At 47.4% G+C, this 24879-nt stretch overlaps 1 protein-coding gene across 1 annotated transcript in view; it reads left to right on the top strand.

Annotated features, from left to right (window-relative positions):
• adgrl3.1 (adhesion G protein-coupled receptor L3.1) overlaps positions 1-24879 on the top strand; it is a 57220-nt gene that overhangs the window by 7438 nt on the left and 24903 nt on the right. Inside the window, exons 3-9 of the mRNA XM_084687366.1 lie at positions 6575-6684; positions 12081-12095; positions 13468-14268; positions 21270-21659; positions 22402-22505; positions 23546-23731; positions 24452-24490. Of these exons, the coding sequence (XP_084543492.1) occupies positions 6575-6684; positions 12081-12095; positions 13468-14268; positions 21270-21659; positions 22402-22505; positions 23546-23731; positions 24452-24490 (1645 nt within the window). The remainder of the gene's footprint in view (positions 1-6574; positions 6685-12080; positions 12096-13467; positions 14269-21269; positions 21660-22401; positions 22506-23545; positions 23732-24451; positions 24491-24879) is intronic.

Here is a 24879-nt window from a genome sequence, read left to right as displayed (position 1 = left end):
GTGTGTGTGTGTTTGTGTTTGTGGTCCCATGTAGACTAAGACTCCCCAGGACATTTCTTATTATTTCCATCTATGTATCCTTGTATTCTAGTCCACCTACCTCTTTCTCTCTTTCTCTTCCTCTCTTTCGCTTTCCACTCTACTTCAAATTGGGTCATTTTTTTTTTAAATGTCCTACATGTAGTCTGGATATATGTTTGCTACAGAGATAGAGAGAGAGAGAGAGACGGAGAGACAGAAAGACAGAGAGAGAGAAAGAGAGAGAGACGGAGAGACAGAAAGACAGAGAGAGAGAAAGAAAGAGAGAGAGACGGAGAGACAGAAAGAAAGAGAGAGAGATGGAGAGACAGAAAGACAGAGAGAGAGAAAGAGAGAGAGATTGAGAACTAGCCAATGTGTGCGCACGCTGCCATGCTCATGCAGTCGCCACGGATACGGTAGATGCCCCACGGCACCCTGGGAGTCCAACTGTCACCCTCGCTCAATGCTGTAATTAGGGCCCACACGGGTGCGCGCGCACACACCCACACACAAGAAGAGTAGGAAAAAGAGAGATAGAGCGCTTCAACATTGAAAATAAGCACACACACACATCCTCCGATACCTACTTCTCTTTCTGTCAGAGACATGACTCTGTGACCTTGTCTGACATGATGTTCCCTAAACTTAATTATTATGCTTAACTTGTCTTCCATGTTCTTGCACGCATACACAGACACACACGCAAACACACTGCAAACACACACACTGACAAACATGGACCGACATCCTCACACACACTAATAGGTACAGGACATGCGCATTGAAGCACTCTAACAAGGCAAGGGCATTGAAAAGACACACACACACACACACACAAGCAGACACATTAAGATCACAAACTTGTACAAGACACCGCCTCAGCATGGGGGTTTCTCCATCACCTTCAGTAACAGAGAAGGACACGTTTGATGTCTTCAATGCCATGTTGCACGCACGCACACACACACACACACACACAGACACACACATACACACACCAGTGGAGGAATGCTAGTCCATAGTTAGGAACTGAGGAGCTCTGTAAGGTCCTCCTGAAATCAGCCGACATCGATGTTGTCATGGTTACTGGGAGTAGGGAAAAGGAAAAATGGCGTTGCTTCAGCCTCTTGCGGATCATACGAGACAGCGAGGGGAAGAGAGACCCAGAGAGGGAAAGAGAGAGAGAGAGATCTTACACATATTCAATGTATTATTCACTGTATAATGTGGATGTAGACCAGATTGAGTTAGTAGGCTCATTGCCCTGCAACAGAACGTGTGACAGGACGACAGATTCTGCACAGACAAGCAGACAAGGTATGTGTGTGTGTGTGTGTGTACATATAATAAACAGGTCATTTTAGCGAAATTTTGGCTAGAGTCAGAGTGAGAAACATGAGTCAAATGACCTGCTTGTGTATTCACCCCAGGTTGTGACCAGTGAGCAAGCGAGGACATAGAATAACAATGCTCAAGAATCCAGGTGGTGGGGGTGGTGCCGGGGGGGGTGAGCTTCCCAAAGAGACGACATGTTGCCCCCCCCCTCCCCCCAGGGCTACCTGTGGCCTGGTCTGACAGCTGACAGGAAGATGAGTCGTGATGGGAGCACAGCAGCACAGGGAGCTCTCCTGCCTTCTTCTTGTCTGGCCATCGCTAGCCTCAGCCGCCGCCTCCGCGCATCACGGGACGCCGTGCGTGAAGTGGCCCGTGCCTGACTTATTCCCTGCCCGCCCCCCCTACCCCCCTCCCCTCCTCCTCCTCCTCCCTGCCTCCCTCCTCGTCCTCCCTCCTTCCCGTTCGTCGCCTGTCGCTGTCCTTTTTCAGTCCTCGGCGGCCGTCACTCTGTCGCTCTCTCTGTCGCTCTCTCTGTCGCTCTGTCTCTCGGCCTCTCCCCCTCCACATCTTGCCCTCGCTCCTCCTTTCGGCTCGAGCGCAAATGATGTCGCCTTCACCTCCGAATGAGAACGACTCTGTCAACCCCTCCTCCCCTGGTCCTCCGCTGTCATGCCCACATCCTCCATCCCTCCATCGCCTCTGTCCTTCCCTAGACAGGCCCTATCAGTGTGTAGGAGCACATTAGGGAGGTAATAAGGCAGAAAGTAGGCCAGGAGGAATGGAATCTCATGCATGTGGAAGACAAACCTCACAGCTCCCATCCCACGGAGCGCGAGAGAGGGCGAGAGAGAGTAAGAGTGAAGGATGAAGTGAGAGTGAGCTACCCACACTGTTGTTCGATTGGTCAATCTTAATGGTTATGTAGCTAAATAATGATGTTCTACGGCGTGTTACAAAACCTATTGCAGAAGCTACGATTCAGTTTGGAGAACCTTCCGAAAGTGTTTTCTGTGCAGTTGCATCTTGTTTCAGAGGGTTGAAGATGGTATTGAAGGACCCTCAGCATCTTTTCTGCTTGTGTCCGAGAATGTTTCACGCTGACTTTGAGAATGTTCACAGTGGCATTCTACAATGCCTGGATTGCATCCTAGAATGTTCAGGGTTGAATTCTAGAATAGCTGGATGGTGGTCTAGAATGTTGAAAATGAGAATGCCAAGAGTCCATTTCTGTAAAGGAATGTTCTGGTTCAGTTTAGGACTGTAGGGTGTTCAGTGGGTGTTCTTGGGTGCTGGGGTTCTCCTGCTCGGTCTTTGATGTGGATGTTTGTCTGCATGCGTCACTCACAATCCCAGACACTTCTCCCACTGAGACAGGATTAGACACCCAGCTCTGTAATTACAAGCAGTTCATCGACACTTTCACACACGCACACGCAAACACACACACCCTTTGCTCATTCAAATGAAAGAGGATCATAAGTCAGTCCATTCCGCAAGAGCGTGAGAGTGAGAGAGGAGATAGAGAGAATCCTTGTGAGAGAAAGAGAGAGAGAGAGAGAGAGAGAGAGAGAGAGAGAGAGAGAGAGAGAGAGAGAGAGAGAGAGAGAAAGAGAGAGAGAGAGAGAGAGAGAGACAGAGACGTTGGCCATCAAACAGAAGCAGAAGTAACAACAGCAGCCAGCCAACATGAGGCAGAGCAACATCTCTCCATGCTTCCTGCTAAGTCTGGCTGTGGAGGGCAAGCAGCCAGGAGGCTAGGATGTATCCAGGCCACTGCCTTGTTTTCATCTGGTCATGCCAATTACAGGGGAAATACTGGGGGGGGATGGAAATGGAAGCATTTTAGCTTGCTGTCTCAGTTATTGTGAGTAATCATCTCTCCCGTATTCTGTGTTCATGTAAGGGTATGGGAATATCATTAATTCATGTTGTATGCGTGTCTATGGATGTTTAGTGTCACTACCACTTAAAGGAAGGCTGTACTCCTCTGTTGGAGCGTGACAGGAGACATATACAAATTATCAAAGAAGGAATTTCCACAAGTATATATCCCAGAAATAAACACACAGAATAGCCCAAATGCTTCAAATCGTTATTTGCATCTGAAATATTTAAGTTATGGTCTGACAGTCTCACCAGCCTCCCATCAAACTATCTGTCCTCCCACTCTACAAAGTCTTGATGAGGCTTCTACCTTGCGGCCTCCTTGTCCTACCAGGGGAAAACCCTATCCCCAGCTGAAGAGAGGGGAGGACAGGAGAGGACACCACAAAAGACATTCAGTATACAGTATTTCCCACACATTTAGTGCATCTCTATTCAGCTCTATGCTGCACATAATTCATTATCCAATATATTGATGATAATTGTACAATACAAATGCACATAGCAAGAGCATTAAACTTCTCAAATAAACACCACGCCCCTCCCTTCCGAGGTAGCAACGCCTGCCCAATAGTTTCCATACTGACTCAACATCAGGATACTACTACAGGATACAGCATCAGCTGATACTACTGACTCTGTGAGGAACGTCAAGGGGATTAACACACTTGAGAGAACAGAAAACAGACATTTGTGTGTAAAAAAAATCTAACAATTTGCCATTGCAATAAAAACTCATTTAATGGCTGTGAGTACAATGTTTTTCTGGCTACTCGTATTCGCAACACCACTCCATTGTTGCGGGTGGGTTCTGACAAACAATGCATAACAAGGATCATTTAAAGATCAACCAATTGGGATCAAAAGGTAGTAGCAAAAAGGCAGCTAGCTAGCCTATTCACAATGTACTATGTGTCTGTGTTTTGGCATGTGGCTGAATCTGTATTTGGTCAATCTGAGGACAGGTGGGTGCATGCATGTGTGTGTGTGTGGGAGGGGGGGGTTGTCCATGTTGGAACTACAGGAGAGAGAGAAAAACAGGGTTAGAAAAAGAGCCGAATAGGGAGATGGAGAGAGAGAAACAGTGAGTGAGAGAAAAAAGAGAGGGGAATGAGGGAGGTTGCTCCGGCGACCAGAGTCTGTTCTCTTCAGACAGACCCATGACGTCAGCAAGGGCCTTGAGAGAGGATAGAGGAAGACTGGAGCTGGCTAACACACCCCCCCCTCCCCCTTCCCGGAGGGAGCAGGGGATGAGAGAGGGAGAGTAACAGAGAGGGCTATGAGAGACAGAGCAAGCAGGGGAATATGCCCACACAATCTAACTAGGTTAGAGGAGGAGAGAGAGCGAGACAGAGCGGGAGGGAGGGAGAGAGAGAGACTTTCACTACAGAACAGACACACATCTTCTCTCTGTAAACACCAGTTCAGAGCCAACAAGTCTGTCATGGCAGAAAATAGTTCCTAACACAGACAGATGTACCTATCACTCTGCCTCCATGTCCACCTGTACACTGACATCATCACTAATGGACTGCCTAGTGGCAGTGGACAGGTGTGAGGTTGTGGATGGTCTCTCGTGCCCCGCCATCCGTCCCTGCTCGGGCCCAGCCCAAATCTACGACGTCGTCGCGTTCGCCTGTGATCCCCATGTCACCCGAAGATGGCAATGACAGGTGACCGATGATGAAGTCACCGGGGCAAGAAATTAAAAGGCAGGAGAGCGAGAAAAGAGATGGAAGAAAGGAGGGGGTATTAGCTTAAAGCATGGAGGTATTATCATTGGAACAGGCCAGACATCACGTCAAGTCGAAGTACTAAAGCCCATTACTGTCTTATCTCACACAGACCTGCACACACCAGAATACATCACAGATCAAGATGGTTTCATGACAAGACACAAGATGATGACAGTTTGAGAAAGCGTGCCACAACTTTAAATTAAAGCCTATTTATAAATGTGCCTGTACTTTAGTCTGATATATATATATATATATATATATATATATATATATATATATATATATATATATATTAAACTTGTAGTACATCAAGTCTGGGAACTACAAATACTCTCATTGGAGGCTCATTAGTGAATGTGCCTTCTCATCCAGGAATGTTCTGGTAACTGGGTAGAAGATCTGCTTAAGCTTGACTGCTGTCATAGTGTGAGGTACTATTGCACTATTCCACATCAATGGTGGAAGAATACTGCTAATTAAAATGCTATCGCTATGACAGGTGTGAGCGAGAGAAAGAGAAATAGGGAAGGAGAAAGATGGAGAGAAACAGCGAGAGGGAAAGAGAAAGGGAGAGAGAGAGAGGAAATTGCTGCTCTGTCTCCCTAAGGCATGGGTCTTTCAACCCGATGTGTCTCATATTTTTGTTTTAGCAAATATATTCATTTTGCAATTCAATCTTTATTTTAAACAGGAAGTTCCTGTTGAGATAAAGCAGGGCTTGTCCACGGGGTAGGTGTGGGGGTGGGGGGTTTAATATTAAAACCATCTATCATGAAGATAGACCCCCCCCTCCCTCCCCCTTCAACACGAACCAATCACATATTTGTTTACAAGGTGTGTAGTTTCTCATGTAATTAACGGAGGCAGCTCTTTGCATACAGATGTTCTCACACAACCCCCACCCACCAACACACACATACATAAACACCCCCTGACAACCACACATCAACACGCACACCTGCACTTTGTACACACCAACCCACCCCCACCTGATACACACACATCGACACACACACACACTCCTTTATTGCCATGTGCTGTGTTAATGACAGTGGAAGTACTTACTCTTTGTGTGGTAGCGGAGGGAGGGCCCTTGATAATGGGAATTAATTACAAGAGTCTGCAGGGCACAGTGGTCTTACCTCCAGTTTATTGTTCCCTCCTCTCTCTCTCACACACACATGCACCCACTCATGCATGCTCACAGGAAGCATCGTTGTGTTTCAGAAACACGTTCACTGCAAGGTGAAGCTCTGGAAGCCGGCTGTCAATGTGTGCACTTGGTTCACTTCAAATGGGACAATAAATGTACTCTGAGCTGTTTGTCTGTGAGTGTGTGTGAAGAGTTCTGACTGGAAAGACATTTGACCGTGCATTCACATGGGTACAAATTATTTTCGGATATAAATATTAATGAAAAGATGTGTGTTTATGTGTTGCATTTGGGCGTCCGCGAGTCCGCTCTTGGTTACTCTTCATGTGTGTCATCTAGATAGAACTCTGTGTGTGTGTGTGTGTGTGTGTGTGTGTGTGTGTGTGTGTGTGTTTGCAACACCATCTGCTAACACACACCCTCTCCCCTCGGGTACCCCCAGGTGCAACAACCGGACCCAGTGTGCTGTGGTGGCAGGGCCTGACGTGTTTCCAGACCCCTGTCCTGGCACCTACAAGTACCTGGAGGTCCAGTACGAGTGTGTCCCTTACAGTAAGTACTTCTTCACACTTCAACTGTAATACAAAACTTCTAAGAACCCATGCTCCAGTGAAGTTGACATATATAAGATCACACACCATCTAAGTTATGTAGACGTGTGTAGTTCTGCTAAATCCCGTCATGGATCATTGTAAACGTATATTCCTGCGTGCCCGCATGAAGCATGCAGATCCTTGTCAAACCAGAAAACATGTTTGTGTGGAAAGTTGGAGTGAGAATATGACACTGGTCTGTTGAGAGCAGGGGGACGGTTTTCAAAGTGAAGGAAGAACGGAAGAGGAAAGAATGAGAAGGAAGGATGGGCTAGGATGACAGGGTGACGACAGCCCTTTGTCTGACCTTTGACCCTGTGTTGAGAGGTCCGGGTTGCGCTCTGAGGGGTTAAACGTTCACAAATGTTTACCATAGAATAGCTCACCAAGAAATCCAGCGATTAGAGTTGACGATACTCTAAGACTGATACACTAATGATAAAATATGCACAAATTGCTCAACTGAACATGTCTAGTGTACTGGAAGCAACTGTAAACCCCCAAAGTCCAAACTTGGCCACTATGGACGACCTCCCAGACTAGAGCAAGAGCTCACAGAGTAGTGTAGAACGGATCCTCACCACGCTCCAGTATTGCATCTCTTCCCAGTCCTGCCTTCAGTACCGCAAAACAACCTTGCATCGTTCTCCATGAAGACAGACATGTCAACCCCCCCCCCTCCCCCCTTCAAAACCACTCAATTACGCCGAAGTGAAAAGGCCCTTCCTGCTGTCTAGAATGACGAGCAGATTAAATAATCCAGACTATCGGAGCCCTCTCAGCACCAGATGGAAACAGAACACCATACTAATGTTCCCCGCCATGATTGAGTTGCTTTTTAGATCCTTTTGTGTGGGTGAGGCTGAGATGGAGGAATGGTGGGTGTGCATGCGTGTGTATGTGTGTGTATGTGTGTGTGCACGTGCATATGTGATTGTCTGCTTTTGTCTGCGTAATGTAACTGTGGGTATCTGTGTGTGTGTATGAGTGTCTGACTGTGTGTGTGTGTGTGTGTGTGAGAGAGAGAGAGAGAATGAGACAGCCGCATTATGATACTGTAATGTTGCGACGTTATTGAGTTGCCCAAAGTACAATGAGGCGCGGGGAGATGGGTTCCACGTTGATCTGATAACAGGCGCTCTGTCTAGTTCCCCCCTCGCCCCGCCTTGCCAGAAACCAGAGTCAGTAGCTGCCCCTGTCGTCAACCTCACAAACTGAACTCCATGCCAGCGCACGGAGCAAGGAGAGTAAATTAGCAGGTAGTGTGAGTTCAGAGAGAAAGTGTGTGCTGCCTGGACCTGCTGGCAGTGGTGTTCGTTTAGGCCTGGTTCTGAAGACCTGGCTCCTGCTATGGGGAGGGGATGGAAGGGGAGGAGGAGGAGGGTGGTGGGGAAGGAGAGGAGAGGAAGGGAGAGGAATTGTGCAAATGGCTCCACTCAGACCCAGAGGCTAAGAGAGTGAAGTGGCATCCATCACTGTAGTAGCCATTACTGCCACTGTTAGCGTGGGAGGCTAAGTGCTAGCCGCAGCCGGTTAATTGGCCGTTGGTGACCTTTTGGGGAGCACATTTGACCAATCAGGGACTAATCAAGGCTTCTGATTGGCGCCCAGATAATGAGATGCGCTCTCAAGATGCCACCTGGGTATTATTCTTTTGTAGCACTGCCGTTTAATGGGAAGCAGGTTTTTAGGGGCTTCTCCACATGTATTTCCAAGGTCTTGAAATCTGGGTGGATTTGCAAAACAGGTAATTAAATTATGTATGCTCCAATTTGTGCTCCTGATTTATTTTGCAAGTTTTTTTTTGCTTAAGGTCTCCCCTCTCTCTCTCTCTCTCTCTCTCTCTCTCTCTCTCTCTCTCTCTTTCTCTCTCTCTCTCTCTCTCTCTCTCTCTCTCTCTCTCTCTCTCTCTCTCTCTCTCTCTCTCTCTCTCTCGCTCGCTCGCATTGGCTGCGTCCCAGGTATTCACACGCAGCGTACACTTCCTCTATCTTGATGTCTTTGCCGCAGCCACAGCCTGCGATCATGTGCCAAGTGCGTCCCGGGAGTTGGAAGAGACACTTCTTACGGGCCACCAGTGTGTCACATATTCGTATCACCTCCTATCTCACACACCAAATAGCTCTAACACAGGAGCGTTAGAAATCACAAGTTCCTTCAACTCATTATAGCTATAGCTCTGCTTGTGTAAAAAATTTTGTATTTTCCATTCTGTACTCCAAATAAGGAATGTTTAGACTTGGCGAGGTCAACTTTATTTTGTCATCCTTACATCCTGGCGCGCTGGCATCAGTCGCCGGAACAACAGATATATGATTATGCTCACCTCTTAAATATGTGCAGGTCACGTAGTCACAATTTACTAGGTATTATAGCACATGCATACAAAAGAAACTTATCGTAAACAATCAAACATTATTAGCATGTGATGAGAACATCATTTAACAAAAATCCTTCACGTTTATCGTTTGTTATGAAATTTTTGATCACGCACATTATGTAGCCTACTCTAAACTACCTCTTGAAGTTAGCGATATGCTACTCATACCCACGCAATCTATTTCAGACAATAAAACCACCGCCTCGGAGGGAAGCTATCTAATTAAAAGATAAAAATCGTCGTGTTCTACCAATTAAGAGTCCTGTAGGAATACATCCAGGCATCACTTTATAACCACACCAACTGGAGACGCATCGCTGTTGTCACGGAGACCAGGGCTCTCTTGATTGTATGCTCAGGAAACGTAGACGGATCCATGTGCTATGGAGAAGCACCGTAATTGGAGGCAAACTGTATTGACAGAAAGAAATAGGGAAAGAACAATAACTGAGAGACATGGAAACATGGGAGAAATCTGTGCGAAGGAGAGACAAAGTATAGCCATCCAGAAAATAGGTTGAGAAAAGTGCAGTCAGAGAGAAAGGGAGAGAAAGTCAAAGAGAGCGAGATGGGAGAGAAAGAGAGATAGAAAGGGAGAGAGAGAGAAATGTGACATTCCAAATTATGACCTTGGTTTTAGCTGGCTGAACTGATTGGAGATCAGAGATAATAGTTGTGAGGGCACACACTCTGTCTCAGCTCACTGTCTCCCTGAACACACACACGCAGACACACACACTCTCACACTACACCACCTCTCTTAGTAGTCTAATACCTCTTTAATAAACCAGAGGTTTTCGATAAAAATGCTAATTATCTCCTCTCTGCCGACCTGTCAGGTTTAAGGAAAGGCAAGGCAAGATATTTGAACAGTATATTTGAAACTCAATGGCAATTCGTAAGAGTCATGAGAAAAAAAGACGCATGAGAAAAAAACATTTAAAATTAATTCACTAATTCATAAGTGTACATAGGAGAAAGTTAAGATGTACATTATGTATAGGTTTACAACAGAGGTCTGTGAGATGGTGTAAGCATTGTGTGTGGGTGTGTATGCATATACATGTTTGTGTGTGCGTGTGCTTCTTTGTGAGAAAACCGGTCATGAGACATCGATTTGAGCTGCTAAGCTTATCTCAGATTAGTTGCTGAAAATAACACACCCATCCAAAAAACAAAATATGAAATGAGAAAATCACTATTCCCCTTCCTCGAGTAGTTTTTTTCTCCCAATAATATAACCTCGCCTAAAAACATTGAGAACGCACAAATGCGCCTGCTCTACTTTCCCTGTCGATGCAGTGTATTTGAACGCTCCAACTCTCCGTTAGTGTCGCATCTTACCTTGACTAAGACATTCCCTCCCCCTACGTTATCTAACGTATTCAATCAAAGCCACACCAATGGAGTGTTTCTGTAACTAGCGATATGGCGCAGCCTTTAGTCACCGCCCATCCAGGCACTGCGTGCGGAGAGCCAAACAAATTGAATGACATTTGTTTGACATTTCATATGCCATTTTGAAGACGTTTGTTGTTTGCACACTCTCTATCGTTTGCAATCCATTACTGGCCTGCCACCTTGACCCCCCCACCCCCACCCCCCCACCCGTCTCTGACCCGCCTCTTTCCCAGAATGCTTCACAGGGAGTGCATCATGCCAGTAAAACCCATTCTATGCGTTTAACAGTCGGAGACACACACGTTTCAGTTGAACACGTTCCCATCCCTCCCTAAGACGGCTTATTTACTGGAGCAGTTGTTCTGAGACTCACCAGGCTTGCTGCATATTTCATGAAGGGAAACGTTTAATGGCTGCGAAAGTGTGTGTGTGTGCTAACGTTCGTTTGCGTGTTGTTATCACTTTTATGTGTTTAAGAATTAATGCATGTAGTGTGTGTACACAAATGTCCTATATATAAACATCAAACGTTGGCGGACTAGCCAGACCTCCTCTACTATTCTCTTGTCTTCTTTCCCCTCCCCTCCTTACCTCTGCCCTCTACACCTGTCCATACCTCTCCTCTCCTTCCATCCCATCATCTTGTCTCCTCTCTTCTACTCTCCTTCCATCTCCTTATCTCCTCTCCTCCCCTCTCCCTTCCCACCATACCGTAACCCCAGGGGACCCGTTCCATTCCCAGTGTTCCAGTGTGTCTCTTACCACTGTTGGAAGAAGTGAGGGGTTAGTGAGGTGGGATTAGGTTGCTGCCATGTTCACATTCCATCTTGTTCCCCTGGGTGCAGGGTGAAATGGAATTCACATGTTTTAAGAGGATTGCAAATAGTGTCTTTTTGTGTGTGAGTGTGTGCACTGTATAGTATATTTGTGTGGGTGTGTGTGTACTTTTCATTCAAGGGAGAAGTGAAGTACACTGAGGATTACACTTAGAGAACACAATAGGGAGAGGCAGAAGAGCCAGTGTTTGACCATGAAACACTTGTGTGTGACACACATACAGACATGTGGTCGTGATGGTACTACACTAGTAATCATTTATATTTCCTGGTTTTCATTTTCTCTGTCGCTATTTGCATATATTAAACTGCACATGACCTCAGTTTAATTTGCATTGTTTTGTTCAACTGTTGAGTAGCAACATTGTTTGGATGTGTGTGTCTTTGTGTGTTTGTGTTAACATGCGCACACATGCCTGCATTAGTGCACGGGTGTGTGTGTGTGTGTGTGTCAAATATATTAGTTGTCAGACCTCCAAAGTTCCTTCTTCCTCCGAAGGTGGTTATGTTACATTATTACCAATCTCACATGAAGAACACCCTGGCCCTTCTACAAGGTTAGACTGAAATATGAGAGCGATCACAGAGATCCACGATTGTATTATGATAATATTCCTATTATTGCTTCATTAATCTGTTTTGTCTCTCCCCTCTCTCTTTCACTTTCTCTCTCTTTTCCTCTCTGTCTCTCATTCTGCCTTTCCTCTTCTCTTATCTTTCTTGCAATGGCTGGAACAGAAGTCGAACAGAAAGGTAAGTCAGTGCACATTTCTCTCTCTCTCTCTCTCTCTCTCTCTCTCTCTCTCTCTCTCTCTCTCTCTCTCTCTCTCTCTCTCTCTCTCTCTCTGTCACACACACACACACACACTCATTCACGGAGAATATGTCTCTGTTCGTCCTGTCACACAGCAAGTTTTTGGAAGTGACTGTGTGTTGTTGTCGAACGGCACCACTCGATGCCAGAGCCGCCACACTTTGTACCATGTGACAGAGCGACAGGCCTTTCAAGCTGACTAGCACTATATTAAAATAGTTTGATCTCCCAGTTAAAGAGGTGACTTCAAACCAGTTCTCTTCTTTGATTGGCTCACGACTCACTCCCAAGTTTTGAGCTTTGTTGTGTTGACTAGCACATATGTCATTTTCACTGCTACAAGCACACTGCTAAAGACGGCTCCCACTAACAAATAGGACTCATTTCCAGAATGCATCTGTCTCAAGAAAAAACCTAGAGACATCTTCACATCCAAGTAGCTGTTGTGCTGGAAGTCCATCAACATTTCCCAATCCCTGAACAGGAATTCTATAATGGGGAAGGACAGCAACAACCCAAAAATCCCACATCTGGATATTAGAGTGACATGCATTCCAGTCACATGACCATGGTCATGGAATTTACAAGTCCCAGCATCAGCGTCATAAAACCAGATTGCGGTATTCCGACTCTGGAATACAGAGTTCTGGTCTGGGGAACAAATGACTGGAACGTTCCCTAAATCTGCAAGAGAGATAAAGGAGCTGGACAGCTTCACTCTCTGACAGAAATAGAAAAGAGAACAGCGAGTGGAAGTTAATGAGTATGGAGGGAGGGAGGGAGGGAGGGAGGGAGGGAGGGAGGGAGGGAGGGAGGGAGGGAGGGAGGGAGGGAGGGAGGGAGGGAGGGAGGGAGGGAGGGAGGGAGGGAGGGAGGGAGGGAGGGAGGGAGGGAGGGAGGGAGGGAGGGAGGGAGGGAGGGAGGGAGCAGGATGGGAATGGGGGAGGGAGGGGGGCACCAAATGTTCCTCTGTTTCCTCTGCTGTTCCTGTCTTTGTCTGAGAGACAGTTATTGATCAGCTGAATGACAGACACTTGACCAGCCGTTTCCAAGGTCAACAATAGAGACTGGATTTTCTTTTTTTTTGTTGCTTTGTCTCTCGCCGTGTGTTGAAATGCTCAAGGCTCAGTTCAAGTTAGAACAGTTAGTTAGTAAGCCTGGTAACCTTACATGAAATAAGATAGGCCCGTTAAAGCTTGAGGAAAATTATTATGCGAACAATAATATGATAGCATGTTAACAGACACAACATTATTTGTTGTTAACATTTAATCCCTATTGTTGTCCTGTCCCCCCCCCCCCTCCCACCAGTGTTCCTGTGCCCAGGTATTCTCCGAGGGGTCTACCAGAGCGAGCACCTCTTTGAGTCGGACCACCAGTCTGGCGCGTGGTGCAAAGACCCCCTCCAGGCGTCTGATAAGATCTACTACATGCCCTGGACTCCCTACCGCACCGACACGCTAACCGAGTACTCCTCCAAGGAAGACTTTGTGGCCGGGCGGCCGACCACCACCTACAAGCTCCCTCACCGCGTGGACGGCACGGGCTTCGTGGTGTACGACGGCGCCCTGTTCTTCAACAAGGAGCGCACGCGCAACATCGTCAAGTTTGACCTGCGCACGCGCATCAAGAGCGGCGAGGCCATCATCGCCAACGCCAACTACCACGACACGTCGCCGTACCGCTGGGGGGGCAAGTCGGACATCGACCTGGCGGTGGACGAAAACGGCCTGTGGGTGGTCTACGCCACGGAGCAGAACAACGGGCGCATGGTGGTCAGCCAGCTCAACCCGTACACGCTGCGCGTGGAGGGCTCGTGGGACACCACCTACGACAAACGCACGGCGTCCAACGCCTTCATGATCTGCGGCGTGCTGTACGTGGTGAAGACGGTGTACGAGGACGACGACAACGAGGGCACGGGGAACAAGATCGACTACATGTACAACACCGACAAGAGCAAGGAGACCGTGGTCAGCATCCCCTTCCCCAACTCTTACCAGTACATCGCCGCCGTGGATTATAATCCCCGGGACAACCTGCTGTACGTTTGGAATAACTACCACGTGGTGAAGTACACGCTGGACTTCGGCAACAACGACAACCGACTGGGTAGGGTAGTCACGCCCGCACGCACATACTCACACGTGCACACACTTGGCGCGTGCACGCACATGTTGTTGGCAGGTGTGTGTGGTGGTCCCCCCCACCCCACCCCCTGTGCGTGAACACACACAGCATGTTGTTGTACAGCACTGTAGTAAACTTGCTGTGTATATCCTTGTAACCCACCTCACTCTGTGAAATGCATTACTCTAAAGTACACCCAGGAGCTTCCGGGGGTGGGGGTGGAGGTGGGGGTGGTCCTGAGTGATTCCTCCAAAATACAGGCACTCTCGGCTGGGGCAAGGAGGGAGGCTAACCCACCCCCCCACTACTCCTCTGGACATTAGCCTCTGCACCCTGGAGCCCAGGGCGATCTGCCCAGCGCTCGGTAATTGCATCTCAGCACCTTCCTATGGCGCTGGGCAGACGGCTTGGCTGCCCATCTTATTAAATGACGGATGAATTAACACATGCTCTTACAAGCGTTTAGGAGACGCGCTTACAAGGAATTATGGGAGCAGGCGGGGCAGGGAGGGGGGAGGCGGAAACTTTGTTGCTACCGATTGGTCTTTGGTAATTCTGCGAGCGTGCGTGTGTATGTGTTTGCGTGTGTGTGTGCTGGATCACTCTGATAATGGACCTCTGCAGGTCTCAGGAGGCTTTCAAGAAGAGATCAATGGGGATTGAATGTAGAGAACGACCTCCAGCGAGAGCGCAGGCCAGACTGCTGACCAGGGAAAGATAAATACATACAATCAATGGCGCTCCTCTCTTCTCTTGCCTTTCTCTTTCTCCTCCTCCTCTTCCTCCTCCTCCTCCTCCCTCTCTCTCTCTCTCCTCTGCGCTCCTTACCCTCTCTGTAGCCAGGGCTAGGTCCAGGGTCCACTCAATCTGGAAAAACTCTGGGTCCGTATCGATTTCGCATTCCAAACTAATGGCTCTGGATCCCTCCTATGCCCAAGTAGCTTTTAGCTGTGGCTGAGATATCATACTTTTTTTGTGAAACATTCAATAGTATATATTCTGTATATTAGTTTTTATTTTGGACCACAGTCAATCACATTACCATCTGGCCGGTTTGATTTCTAGACCAGATTTGAAAACTATCCGACCTTTGAGGGGTTAACTGGCACTAATTTCCTTAGTATTTCAGATAGTTTAACGGAAGGACTTGTCTGTTTGTATCTAGTGCCTGAAGATTTATGGATTTGATCAATGTGGGCCAGAGAGAGTGAGAGAGAGAGAGAGAGAGAGAGAGAGAGAGAGAGAGAGAGAGTGAGAGAGAGAGAGAGAGAGAGAGAGAGAGAGAGAGAGAGAGAGAGAGAGAGAGAGAGAGAGAGGATGATATAAAAGAAGATGAGAGCATCTGAACGGAGAAAGTTATACTTAGATGGAGTCAGGGAGAGAGAGAGAGAGAGAGAGAGAGAGAGAGAGAGAGAGAGAGAGAGAGAGAGAGAGAGAGAGGAGAGAAGAAAACGAGGCAGCCCAGTGTAATTGGGACATGAATCACAGAGCGCCAATTACTGTGTGTTGTGTCTGTCCGGCTAACGAAGCCCACTGATTGGACTTTTGAAAATGAGGTCATCATGTGTTAGCTTCCTTCCATGGATTTTTCCTCCTCAACAACACATGCACACACACATACACCAACTTAAAGAGTATGTTTAAAATGCAGTATTGAAGATGAAGGGGAAGTCTTTTGTTGGTCTGTTTGAACCCAAACTAACTGTGTATTACAGAATAAAGCTTCACTCCAGATATGCTCACCTTTTAATGTTGCCTCGAGTTGCTTGTGCAGAAAATAGTTCTTTTGAAAAGCATCTCCCTTTATATTGCTCTCCCCTGGGAACTGAAAGAGACTGAATTGTGTCTGTCTGTCTGTCTGTCTGTACCTCTCTTTCTCTCTGTGCCTCTCTCTCATCCCGTCTCTTCTTCTTCTGTTTCTCACGCTGCACTCTTCATCTGTCTCTCCCCCTCTCCTCCTCTCTCCCCCTCCCTCTCTCTGTTTCTCTTCCACTTCTTTTCCTTAATCTGGTTTTCCTCATCTCCCGCGCCATCCTCAGTCTCCTCCACTCATCTTTTTGCCACCCTCTCTTTTTTCTTCCCCCTTTCTCTCTCTCTCTCTCTCTCTCTCTCTCTCTCTCTCTCTCTCTCTCTCTCTCTCTCTCTCTCTCTCTACCACTTTCTCTCCTCGTCTGTTTGCGGAGTTGTTTCATCATGCCTTCTTACATGCATATTATAGAAGCCATACATGCATGGTTGCTTTGGATGAAACGTGTGTATTATTTATCAGCCAAAGGCTGCAACCCCCCCCCCCACCACCACAACCACCACCCTTCCACAACCCTTTCTAAAAGTCTCCCAAGTTTTTCCAACAAAGTCGCAGAATTATTCATGTCATCAGCATTCCAGAACAGCTGGGAGTGCTAGGGTTAGCGCTGAATAGTTATTATACACACATGTATGGGCACTCACACTCTCGCTCCTCTCTCTGTCTCTTCCTCCCCTTTCCCTCTCTCCATCGCTCTCTTTTATTCTCTCCACCCTATACATGAAGGCACATTTGCACGACCCCAACACGTCAGCAGACACTGTCACAGGCTGTTTTCATTACTGCTGCCATGCTCCATATTCAACAGGAGAGGTGGTGACAACATCGTTTTTGGGCGAGACTTCATCGGGTCTCACCTTTGCCAGCTCCCACCACGGAGCCTAGGTCCTGAGCCGCGCTAGAACATTCACCTTTGAAGTCTCAACTGCCAAACGTGTTGTTTCGTATCCTTGGGGCCGTCAGACATGTAGTGGAACCCCTTCTTTCCCACCTTCGGTCTCACACACACGCTCCAGCACACCCACTATCATATCCTATCTTTGTTTCACAAGCTCACACTCACTGTCCCTCTCCCGGTTTTTTTCTTTCGTTTTACCACAAACACACACACGCACACGCACTCCCTTGGCTCACAGATTGCAATCAAGCGTCGGTGCCAAGTGGTGCAGGAAATGCCGTGGCTCGATTGGACCTCGACTAAGAGCACATTCTAAGAGCACATTCTGGAAGCTAATGTCTGGAGCCGAGGCCTCCTTTAACCCCACCTCACTGATTAGACGGCTTCCAGACACACCTAGCCATTTCAGCGTGGAGTGTGTGTGTGTGTGTGTGTGCAAGTGTGTGTGTGTGTGTGTGTGCCGGTAGCAAGAGAAAATGTTTCCTCAAGTGTTTGTGTTCATGAGTGACATTTGGCTTCTTGCGACTGACTTGATTTAGAGCAATGACGTGTGTGTGTGTCTGTGTGTGTATGTGTGTGTGTGAACATTGATAATGAACTAGAGATGTTTACACCAGCTGAGATGACCCAGCTCTGTCAACAGGAAGCAGACTTATTTAACAGAACTATATTTGCTCCATCAGTGTCTCATCAGCTCTGTCTCCCGCTCCCTCCATCTCTCTCTCTCCATCTGTCTCTTTCCATCTCTCGATTTCTCTATGCCCCGCATCTCAAACATTTTCCATTCCCTCTCTCTGTTGTTTTCTGAGAGGGACTGCCACACCTGTTCCTTAGTTAGTCCAGTGATTGGCTTGGCTCTGCTTTCTGTTTGGCCTTCACAATTGTCATCTCCAGCCAAACTGCTGATGTACTGTGTGTTTGTGTGTGTGCGTACCCTATTTCTCAACACAACCTGACCATTAAGTCTGGATGCAAGATGTTATTTTCTTCCAATCCCGAGCCCTGAACGATGCCAGTAATGGAGAGGTGTAATGTGTGGAAGCTGGACGTGTTGGTGAGTGTGCCGAGACTGAGGCCCCTCCTGGTGCATTAGCCAGGGTACGTTTCTATCTCCTACCTCTATCAGTCTGGTGGGCTCTCCTTTGAAGTGCTCCACACTGCCTTATCAGCAGGGCTAGAGCTAGTGCCACAAGCTCTGGGTGTTAATCTTTCAGTATGTGTGTATCAACGGTATATGTGCGTGTGTGTGTATGTGAATGTATCTATATATGAATGTGTGTGTGTGTGCACGTCCACATGCATGTGTGTGTGTGTATCAGTGCCATAGGGGCTGTGCGTTATCGCAGTATGCAGCCCTATTGGATGTGCTTCTACCAAGACTAGAAAGCTTTCTGGCCTGCAGGCAGATTATCATTAGGCTATTACCCCCTCAGGATGTGTTGCTTGTGATTGCATGGGAGTGTGTGTGAGTGTGTGTGTGTGTGTGCCCGGAGATCTGGGTTGAGGATGTGTGTGTGTGTGTGTGTTGGTGTGTATGCACATGTGTGTGGTGTGTTGAGGCAGAAGGGATATACAGAAGCTTCTTGAATACTCTCCTGGGGATCGACTCGTTCTTCAAAAGAAAGAAACTTTGCAAATTGGAAAGTGGTGTCATTTCAGCTGAGGTTCTTCCCCAGATTGTGGGAAAGTTGTCAAGAATGATAGGGTGTGTGTGTGTGTGTGTGTGTGTGTGTGTGTGGAGGGGGGGGGGGGGGGGGGCAGTGACCAGACCTTTTTCTCCCTCTTTGTTTTCTTCCTTCTCTCTCAGTCCTCCACTCCCCCTCTCCTATAGATTTATGACCCCACTGTTTGCTGTAAGGGAAGGAGACTGAGTGACTGGGTATTCCCACAAACAGAACATAGCAGACCACACCACACCAGACCACAGGGACTGCTTCTGACTGATGATCTCACACTGCCCCCCCACCCCCTCCCTTTTCCTCATGGACATCACGTGGTGATGTGATGTGGTCAACATTATGACTATGTTGCATTGTTGCAAACACAAAAGAGAGGTGCCCTCCAGAAATGTTATTTTTTCTCTCTCTCTCTCTCTCTCTCTCTCTCTCTCTCTCTCTCTCTCTCTCTCTCTCTCTTTCCTTATCTCTCCCTATCTCTCTCTCTCTCTCTCTCTCTCTCTCTCTCTCTCTCTCTCTCTCTCTCTCTCTCTTTCCTTCTCGCTCTCTCTCTCTCTCTTTCTTTCTCCTTCTCTCTCTTGGTTCTTTCCCTCTCCTTCACTCCCTCACAAACACACTCACACACACTCACACCCTTTTACAACCTAAGTGGCATTGTCTCATGATTAGTGGGCTGTTTAGGATAGAAAGCGAATAGCTGTTTTAAAATAGACCTGAATAGAGGGAGCTTATCTCTGATGTCAGACCCGACAGGCATCTCAAAGAGAGCTTGAACGAAGATGAATGGCTGTCTTAAATGTTTCTTATTTACATGCCGCTCCAGTGTTTTTAAGCATGGGGATTAGGAAAGATCAGAAGAATATAGTCAAACATTCACAGCATTGGTGTAACAAAATCTTTTCAAATCAGGAGGCACCTTGTGTGTTGCAGTATCGCTCTGACTGCCTCATGTAAGCTCATCCCCAAGTGTGATCAGGAGCCTCGGCCTTCTGTGTGCATGAAGCTGTTATGTCATGTTAATGAAGACCACAACACATCAACAGAGAAGAGGGTTACTCAGAAGCACTCTCTTGAGACGACTGCCCACCTGAGAGAGAGAGAGAGAGAGAGAGAGAGAGAGAGAGAGAGAGAGAGAGAGAGAGAGAGAGAGACAGAGAGAGAGAGAGAGAGAGAGAGAGAGAGAGAGAGAGAGAGAGAGAGAGAGAGAGAGAGAGAGAGAGAGAGAGAGAGAGAGAGAGAGAGAGAGAGAGAGAGAGAGGATGAGAGGATGATATAAAAGAAGATGAGAGCATCTGAACGGAGAAAGTTATGCTTAGATGGAGTCAGGGAGAGAAAGAGAGAGAGAGAGAGAGAGAGAGAGTCAGCGAGAGACAGAGAGTGACAGAGAGACACAGAGAGAGACAGAGAGAGAGAGAGAGAGAGAGAGAGAGAGAGAGAGAGAGAGAGAGAGAGAGAGAGAGAGAGAGAGAGAGAGAGAGAGAGAGAGAGAGAGAGAGAGAATGGGAGAGATAGAGAATGGGAGAGATGGGAGGGAGCTAAAAGGAAAAGGTTAAGTGAGTTGGGTCAAAATGGGGCGACAGTTAGCTGAGAGATGCCCTGCACACACATACACACACCAGCATGCACCTATTGTTTGAGCACACACCCACATTAATACCATTATCCTGTGTGTCAACACACACAAATACCATTATACTGCCATTTTCTTGCGATTGTCTCTAATGGAGCTTCCTGTTCTGGTGCAGACACACACACACACACAGAGACAGAGAGAGAATGCTAAAGGGAGTTCACAGAGCCAGGAACCACCCATGATGGATGGCAATGTTCCGAGGTGGAACGTGGGAGGGACTCCGGAATGGGAGTTTGGAGACGGAAGTTCTCCATTGAGTGCTGCAGGGTGGGAACCATGGCACTGACAGCAAGCTGGAGCAAGAGAGACCAGGAGAACATCTCAGAGGGCTTCAGGGACAAACTCATCAGTCAAGCAATGACAGATGCTCGTTGGTTATAGTCTTTTCCTCAGTTTTATGAAAATAAAAAATCATTCAAGCCGCTGTATTATGACATTGTGGAGTGGAACTTTCATTCAGGTTCCTGTTAAATAATTGTAATCAGTGAGAGTGAGTCGTGAAACCAGTGGAGGTAGAGTCAGGGAGGCCACTGGGAAGAAACTCAGTTTTCACAAAGAACATCAAGCCCACTGCTTTTGTCCAGCCTTCAAACAGGGTCATTTTGAATAATTAAATGTGTTTATATGAAAAATTTAAGATGCAGATTGTGCCATATGCATTTAGTCTCTTTGCTGTCATGTAGCCATGAATGATTCACTGTTGTGAGTGTTTCTCCGCTGTTTCTGTATGGGCGGGGTCACCAGAAACATACACTTGAATGCACTTCAATGAATTATCTGTGCTTGATTGTTCTTGTCGGGTACAATTGAACCAATGGGTTAGTCCCAAAATAACTATTGTCAACTCATCGGACTCCTGAGTTAGACTTAAGCAAACGCCAACGAAATGAAGAGGATTTCAAACTAGTGTGCATCTCTACTCACTCTCACCTCTTTCTCTCTCTCTCCTCTTTTCCTCCCTCCATCCAGACTTCCCTCCACCTGTGGTTCACCCCAACCGAGGAGGAGGGGGCGGAGGAGGTGGAGGGGGAGGAGCCTCCTCCAGCCTCACCACTACCACGCGTTCCCCCCCCTACTACACCACGCCCCGCCCCCTCCTCACCACCTCACCCGGCCAGAGGAGGACCACCACCACCATCCGACAGCCTCGCCTCCGCCCCGGTGACACCAACCAGATCCCAGAGATCATGGCCCCCCCAAAGGGCGGAGTGCCAGCGGCCCCTGCCATGCCTGTGGCCCCCCAGCCCCCCCAGATGGCCCCCCAGGACTTCTGCACCCCCAGGGTCATGGCTGACGTCTCCTGGCCTCGCACGCAGCAGGGCCAGACGGCCAAGCAGCCCTGCCCTGTAGGCACGCTGGGTAAGAAGGGATGTGTGTGTGTGTGGGTGTCCTTGAGAGACACTGGGTGAAGACCTCTGTGTCTGGTTGTTGTCTGCGCTGTTATTATTGATTTATTTTGCCTGGTTAGCTAGCTGGCTGGCTGATTGTCTTTTTGTCAATCCATCATTGCAAATTTACAATAAATGTGCAGGTTTTGGAGAGCAGTCATTTCATTTTGATTTACCTCAGCAGTTACGCATTGTACAGTTACAGGATGCCTACAGAGCATATATTTAGAGATGGCACACACATACTCACACACACAAGTAGTTGATTCAGGTCAACATTTCTTTTTGCCAACCTTATCTCTCTGGTCTTGAGGCCGTGAGTAACTGGAGCATGATCTCGCTGTTCACATGAAACACTGGCCTTTGTCCGCGCTGTAATATCCACTGTGAAATGCACATGAGCACACACACACACACTCCTCTCAGAGAACCCAAGGCACCTAAGGAGTGGCTCGGCCCCCAGTGAGAATGTCAGCGCTGTCTAAGCATGTTTTCTTTCTTTCTCCTCTCCTCTTTTCTCCTCTCTTTTCCTCTCCTATTTTCTCCTCTCCTCCTTTCCACTCTTCGCCTCTCCTCTCTTTTCCTTTCCACTCCTCTTCTCTCCTCTCCTCCCCTCTCTCCTCCTCCCCTCTCCTATCCCCTCTTCTTCTTCCTTCTCTCCTCTCTCTTCTCTCCTCTCTCTTCTCTCCTCTCTCTTCTCTCCTCTCTCACAGGCGTGGCCACATACGTGTGCGTGGCCCAGCTTGGCTACTGGGACCCCCAGGGCCCTGACCTCAGCAACTGCACGTCGCCGTGGGTCAACCACATCATGCAGAAAGTGAGTCTGAGCACTGCTGGCGGCGGCCATTACTGTATGGCCCCACAGAGCTCCAGTGTGACGGCTGGACCTGGGGGACGGGGGGGGGATGGGGGGGAGGGGTGGGGGGAGGGGTGGGGGCGGCTTGGAGGTGGGCGGGTGAGCTTGGAGGGGGTGTTATTAGGGTCATTGGTGAGCCACAGGGGAAGGGAATCAGGCCACACAGATCTAACATGTTTGCCCAGCCCATATTAATGACGTTAACATGAATGAATATGGCTCTGCAGGCAGATGGAGATGCATGTTTTTTGGGGGCTATGGTTAATGTACTAATCATCCAGGCCTAGTTAGTAGAGAAGGGCATTCAAGTATTAGAATTAATCTTTTAGGCCACTGTTCAACCCTTTTGGCTTTGTGACATATTACAGATGTCTGTATTTGTACTGTCATACCCTCAAGTTAAAAACCATTTGATGTCTGAAGCAACATCTGAACAAATGCAGTTAAATGCACACATAAGCAGTACTGTATTTCTTTGATTAAATGCTGCTCCATTTATGGCACTACATGTTTTCGAGGTGCGCCTTTTATGTGTCCATTTAATCAGTAAGAACAACACAGGGACAACGCAAAGCGGTTTGTTTATTAATACATCTCTGGTGTCTCCTAACAGTGTAATTAAGCAGGTAAGGGAGCTGTTGACAGCTCTATATATATATATATATATATATATATATATATATATATATATATATATATATATATATATATATATATATGTGTGTTGACGGCCAGAAACGCACAAGCCGCGAGCATACAGTAAACGAGCGTTGAAACGTAGAGTTAGATCGCTGAGTGGATGAGGACACTGATAGTGATGCAGAAAGTGTATAGAGTTTTGAACCTTTGTAATGCGGTATTTAACGTCGGCGGCGTTTATTCGAGGGCAGTGTTTGATCGCAGAGACACGGTAGGCCTACTTCAAGGCTATTGTAAATTGACAGATAGTCATCTTGGCCTCATCCTCTCGTCCTCCTCGTCTTCCTCCACCTCCTCCTCAGCTGCGTTCGGGTGAGACGGCGGCCATCGTGGCGAGGGAGCTGGCGGAGCAGACCAAGGGTCCGCTGCGCCCGGGCGACGTCCCGTCCACGGTGCGGGCCATGGCCCAGCTGGTGGAGCTGCTGGACGTCCAGCTGAGGAACCTGACCCCCGGGGGCAAGGACAGCGCTGCCCGCAGTCTCACCAAGGTGCTGGGAGCTTTCTGAGAAGGGAGAAATGTTTCAGAGATATTAGGCCCAAATGTGGTGAAATGTACCTACTTGAGTGATGCTGCCTTATTGTGCACATTGCTCTTTCTCTATACTGTATATAGTGCCTGCAAAGAGAATGTGTATATGTACGTGCACACATACTTTATATTTCTGTCTCTCTCTCTCTCTCTCTCTCTCTCTCTCTCTCTCTCTCTCTCTCTCTCTCTCTCTCTCTCTCTCTCTCTTCCATCCCTTGCCCTTTCTTACACACTTATCTAGAGTGCCATTCCCTCTCTATTTGTTTAAAGTACAGTTTGCAAAGGGAAAACAATTAACTGGCACATCACACATTGACCAAACCACCAGGGTTAAACACTACAGAACAAAATAATTGAAGAGAAAAAATGTCTGTATTTTCTCTCATTAGCAAAGCAATTATGAATGCCTAATTGGGTAATATGCCGTATTGTTATGCTAATTGTGATAAGGATATTGAATATGACCAATTATTCACAAGTGCTGGCGTAATTAAGGTACATAGCATCTGGCTACAGATGCATCATGTTGGTGGAGTAAAACAAAGGAAGGAGTGTCTGGAATGACAGTTTTTTTTTTTACCGGTAATGAGCACTTTGCTTATTAACTGCAGGGTATGTTCCTTAATCCAGTGAGTTGCTGTTTATTTGTGCTAACCTGCTAACTCTTTGGGTTTCACAGCTGCAGAAGAGAGAGAGGTCTTGCAGGTTTTTTGTGCAGGTATTTCAGCATATTTGTCTTGGTCTGCCGCCGTAGTGTTGTTCATGCAACCCCCCACCCATGCAGACATGGCATGCACGATGCACGATGCTCACACCTACGTGACATACAATCCTGATTTTCTAAGAATCCTGGTTTGCGTTGCAACCCTTTGAGGAGTAAATTGTTTGACAGAGATCTTCCAGGGACAGCAATCTCTTCTGATATGTTTTCTTCTTTTTTTTCTTTTTAATAGTCTTTTTAAGGATTGCTTTTGGCGTCCTGTTTCACCAACGAGAATCAATTTGAATTTTGAGAACAATCACAGTATCAGCTGTTTGTTCTCCTCAAAGGGTGTGCCTCCATTTTGCTGTTGTTTTTGGTTTTTGTGGATTAATAATTTCAGTTTC

Source organism: Hypomesus nipponensis, chromosome 22 (genome assembly GCF_054491055.1).
Source record: "Hypomesus nipponensis isolate SF chromosome 22, ASM5449105v1, whole genome shotgun sequence".
Taxonomy (NCBI): Eukaryota; Metazoa; Chordata; class Actinopteri; order Osmeriformes; family Osmeridae; genus Hypomesus; species Hypomesus nipponensis.
The sequence above is the reverse complement of the archived record's forward strand: the minus strand, read 5'-3'. Positions and strand labels throughout refer to the sequence as shown.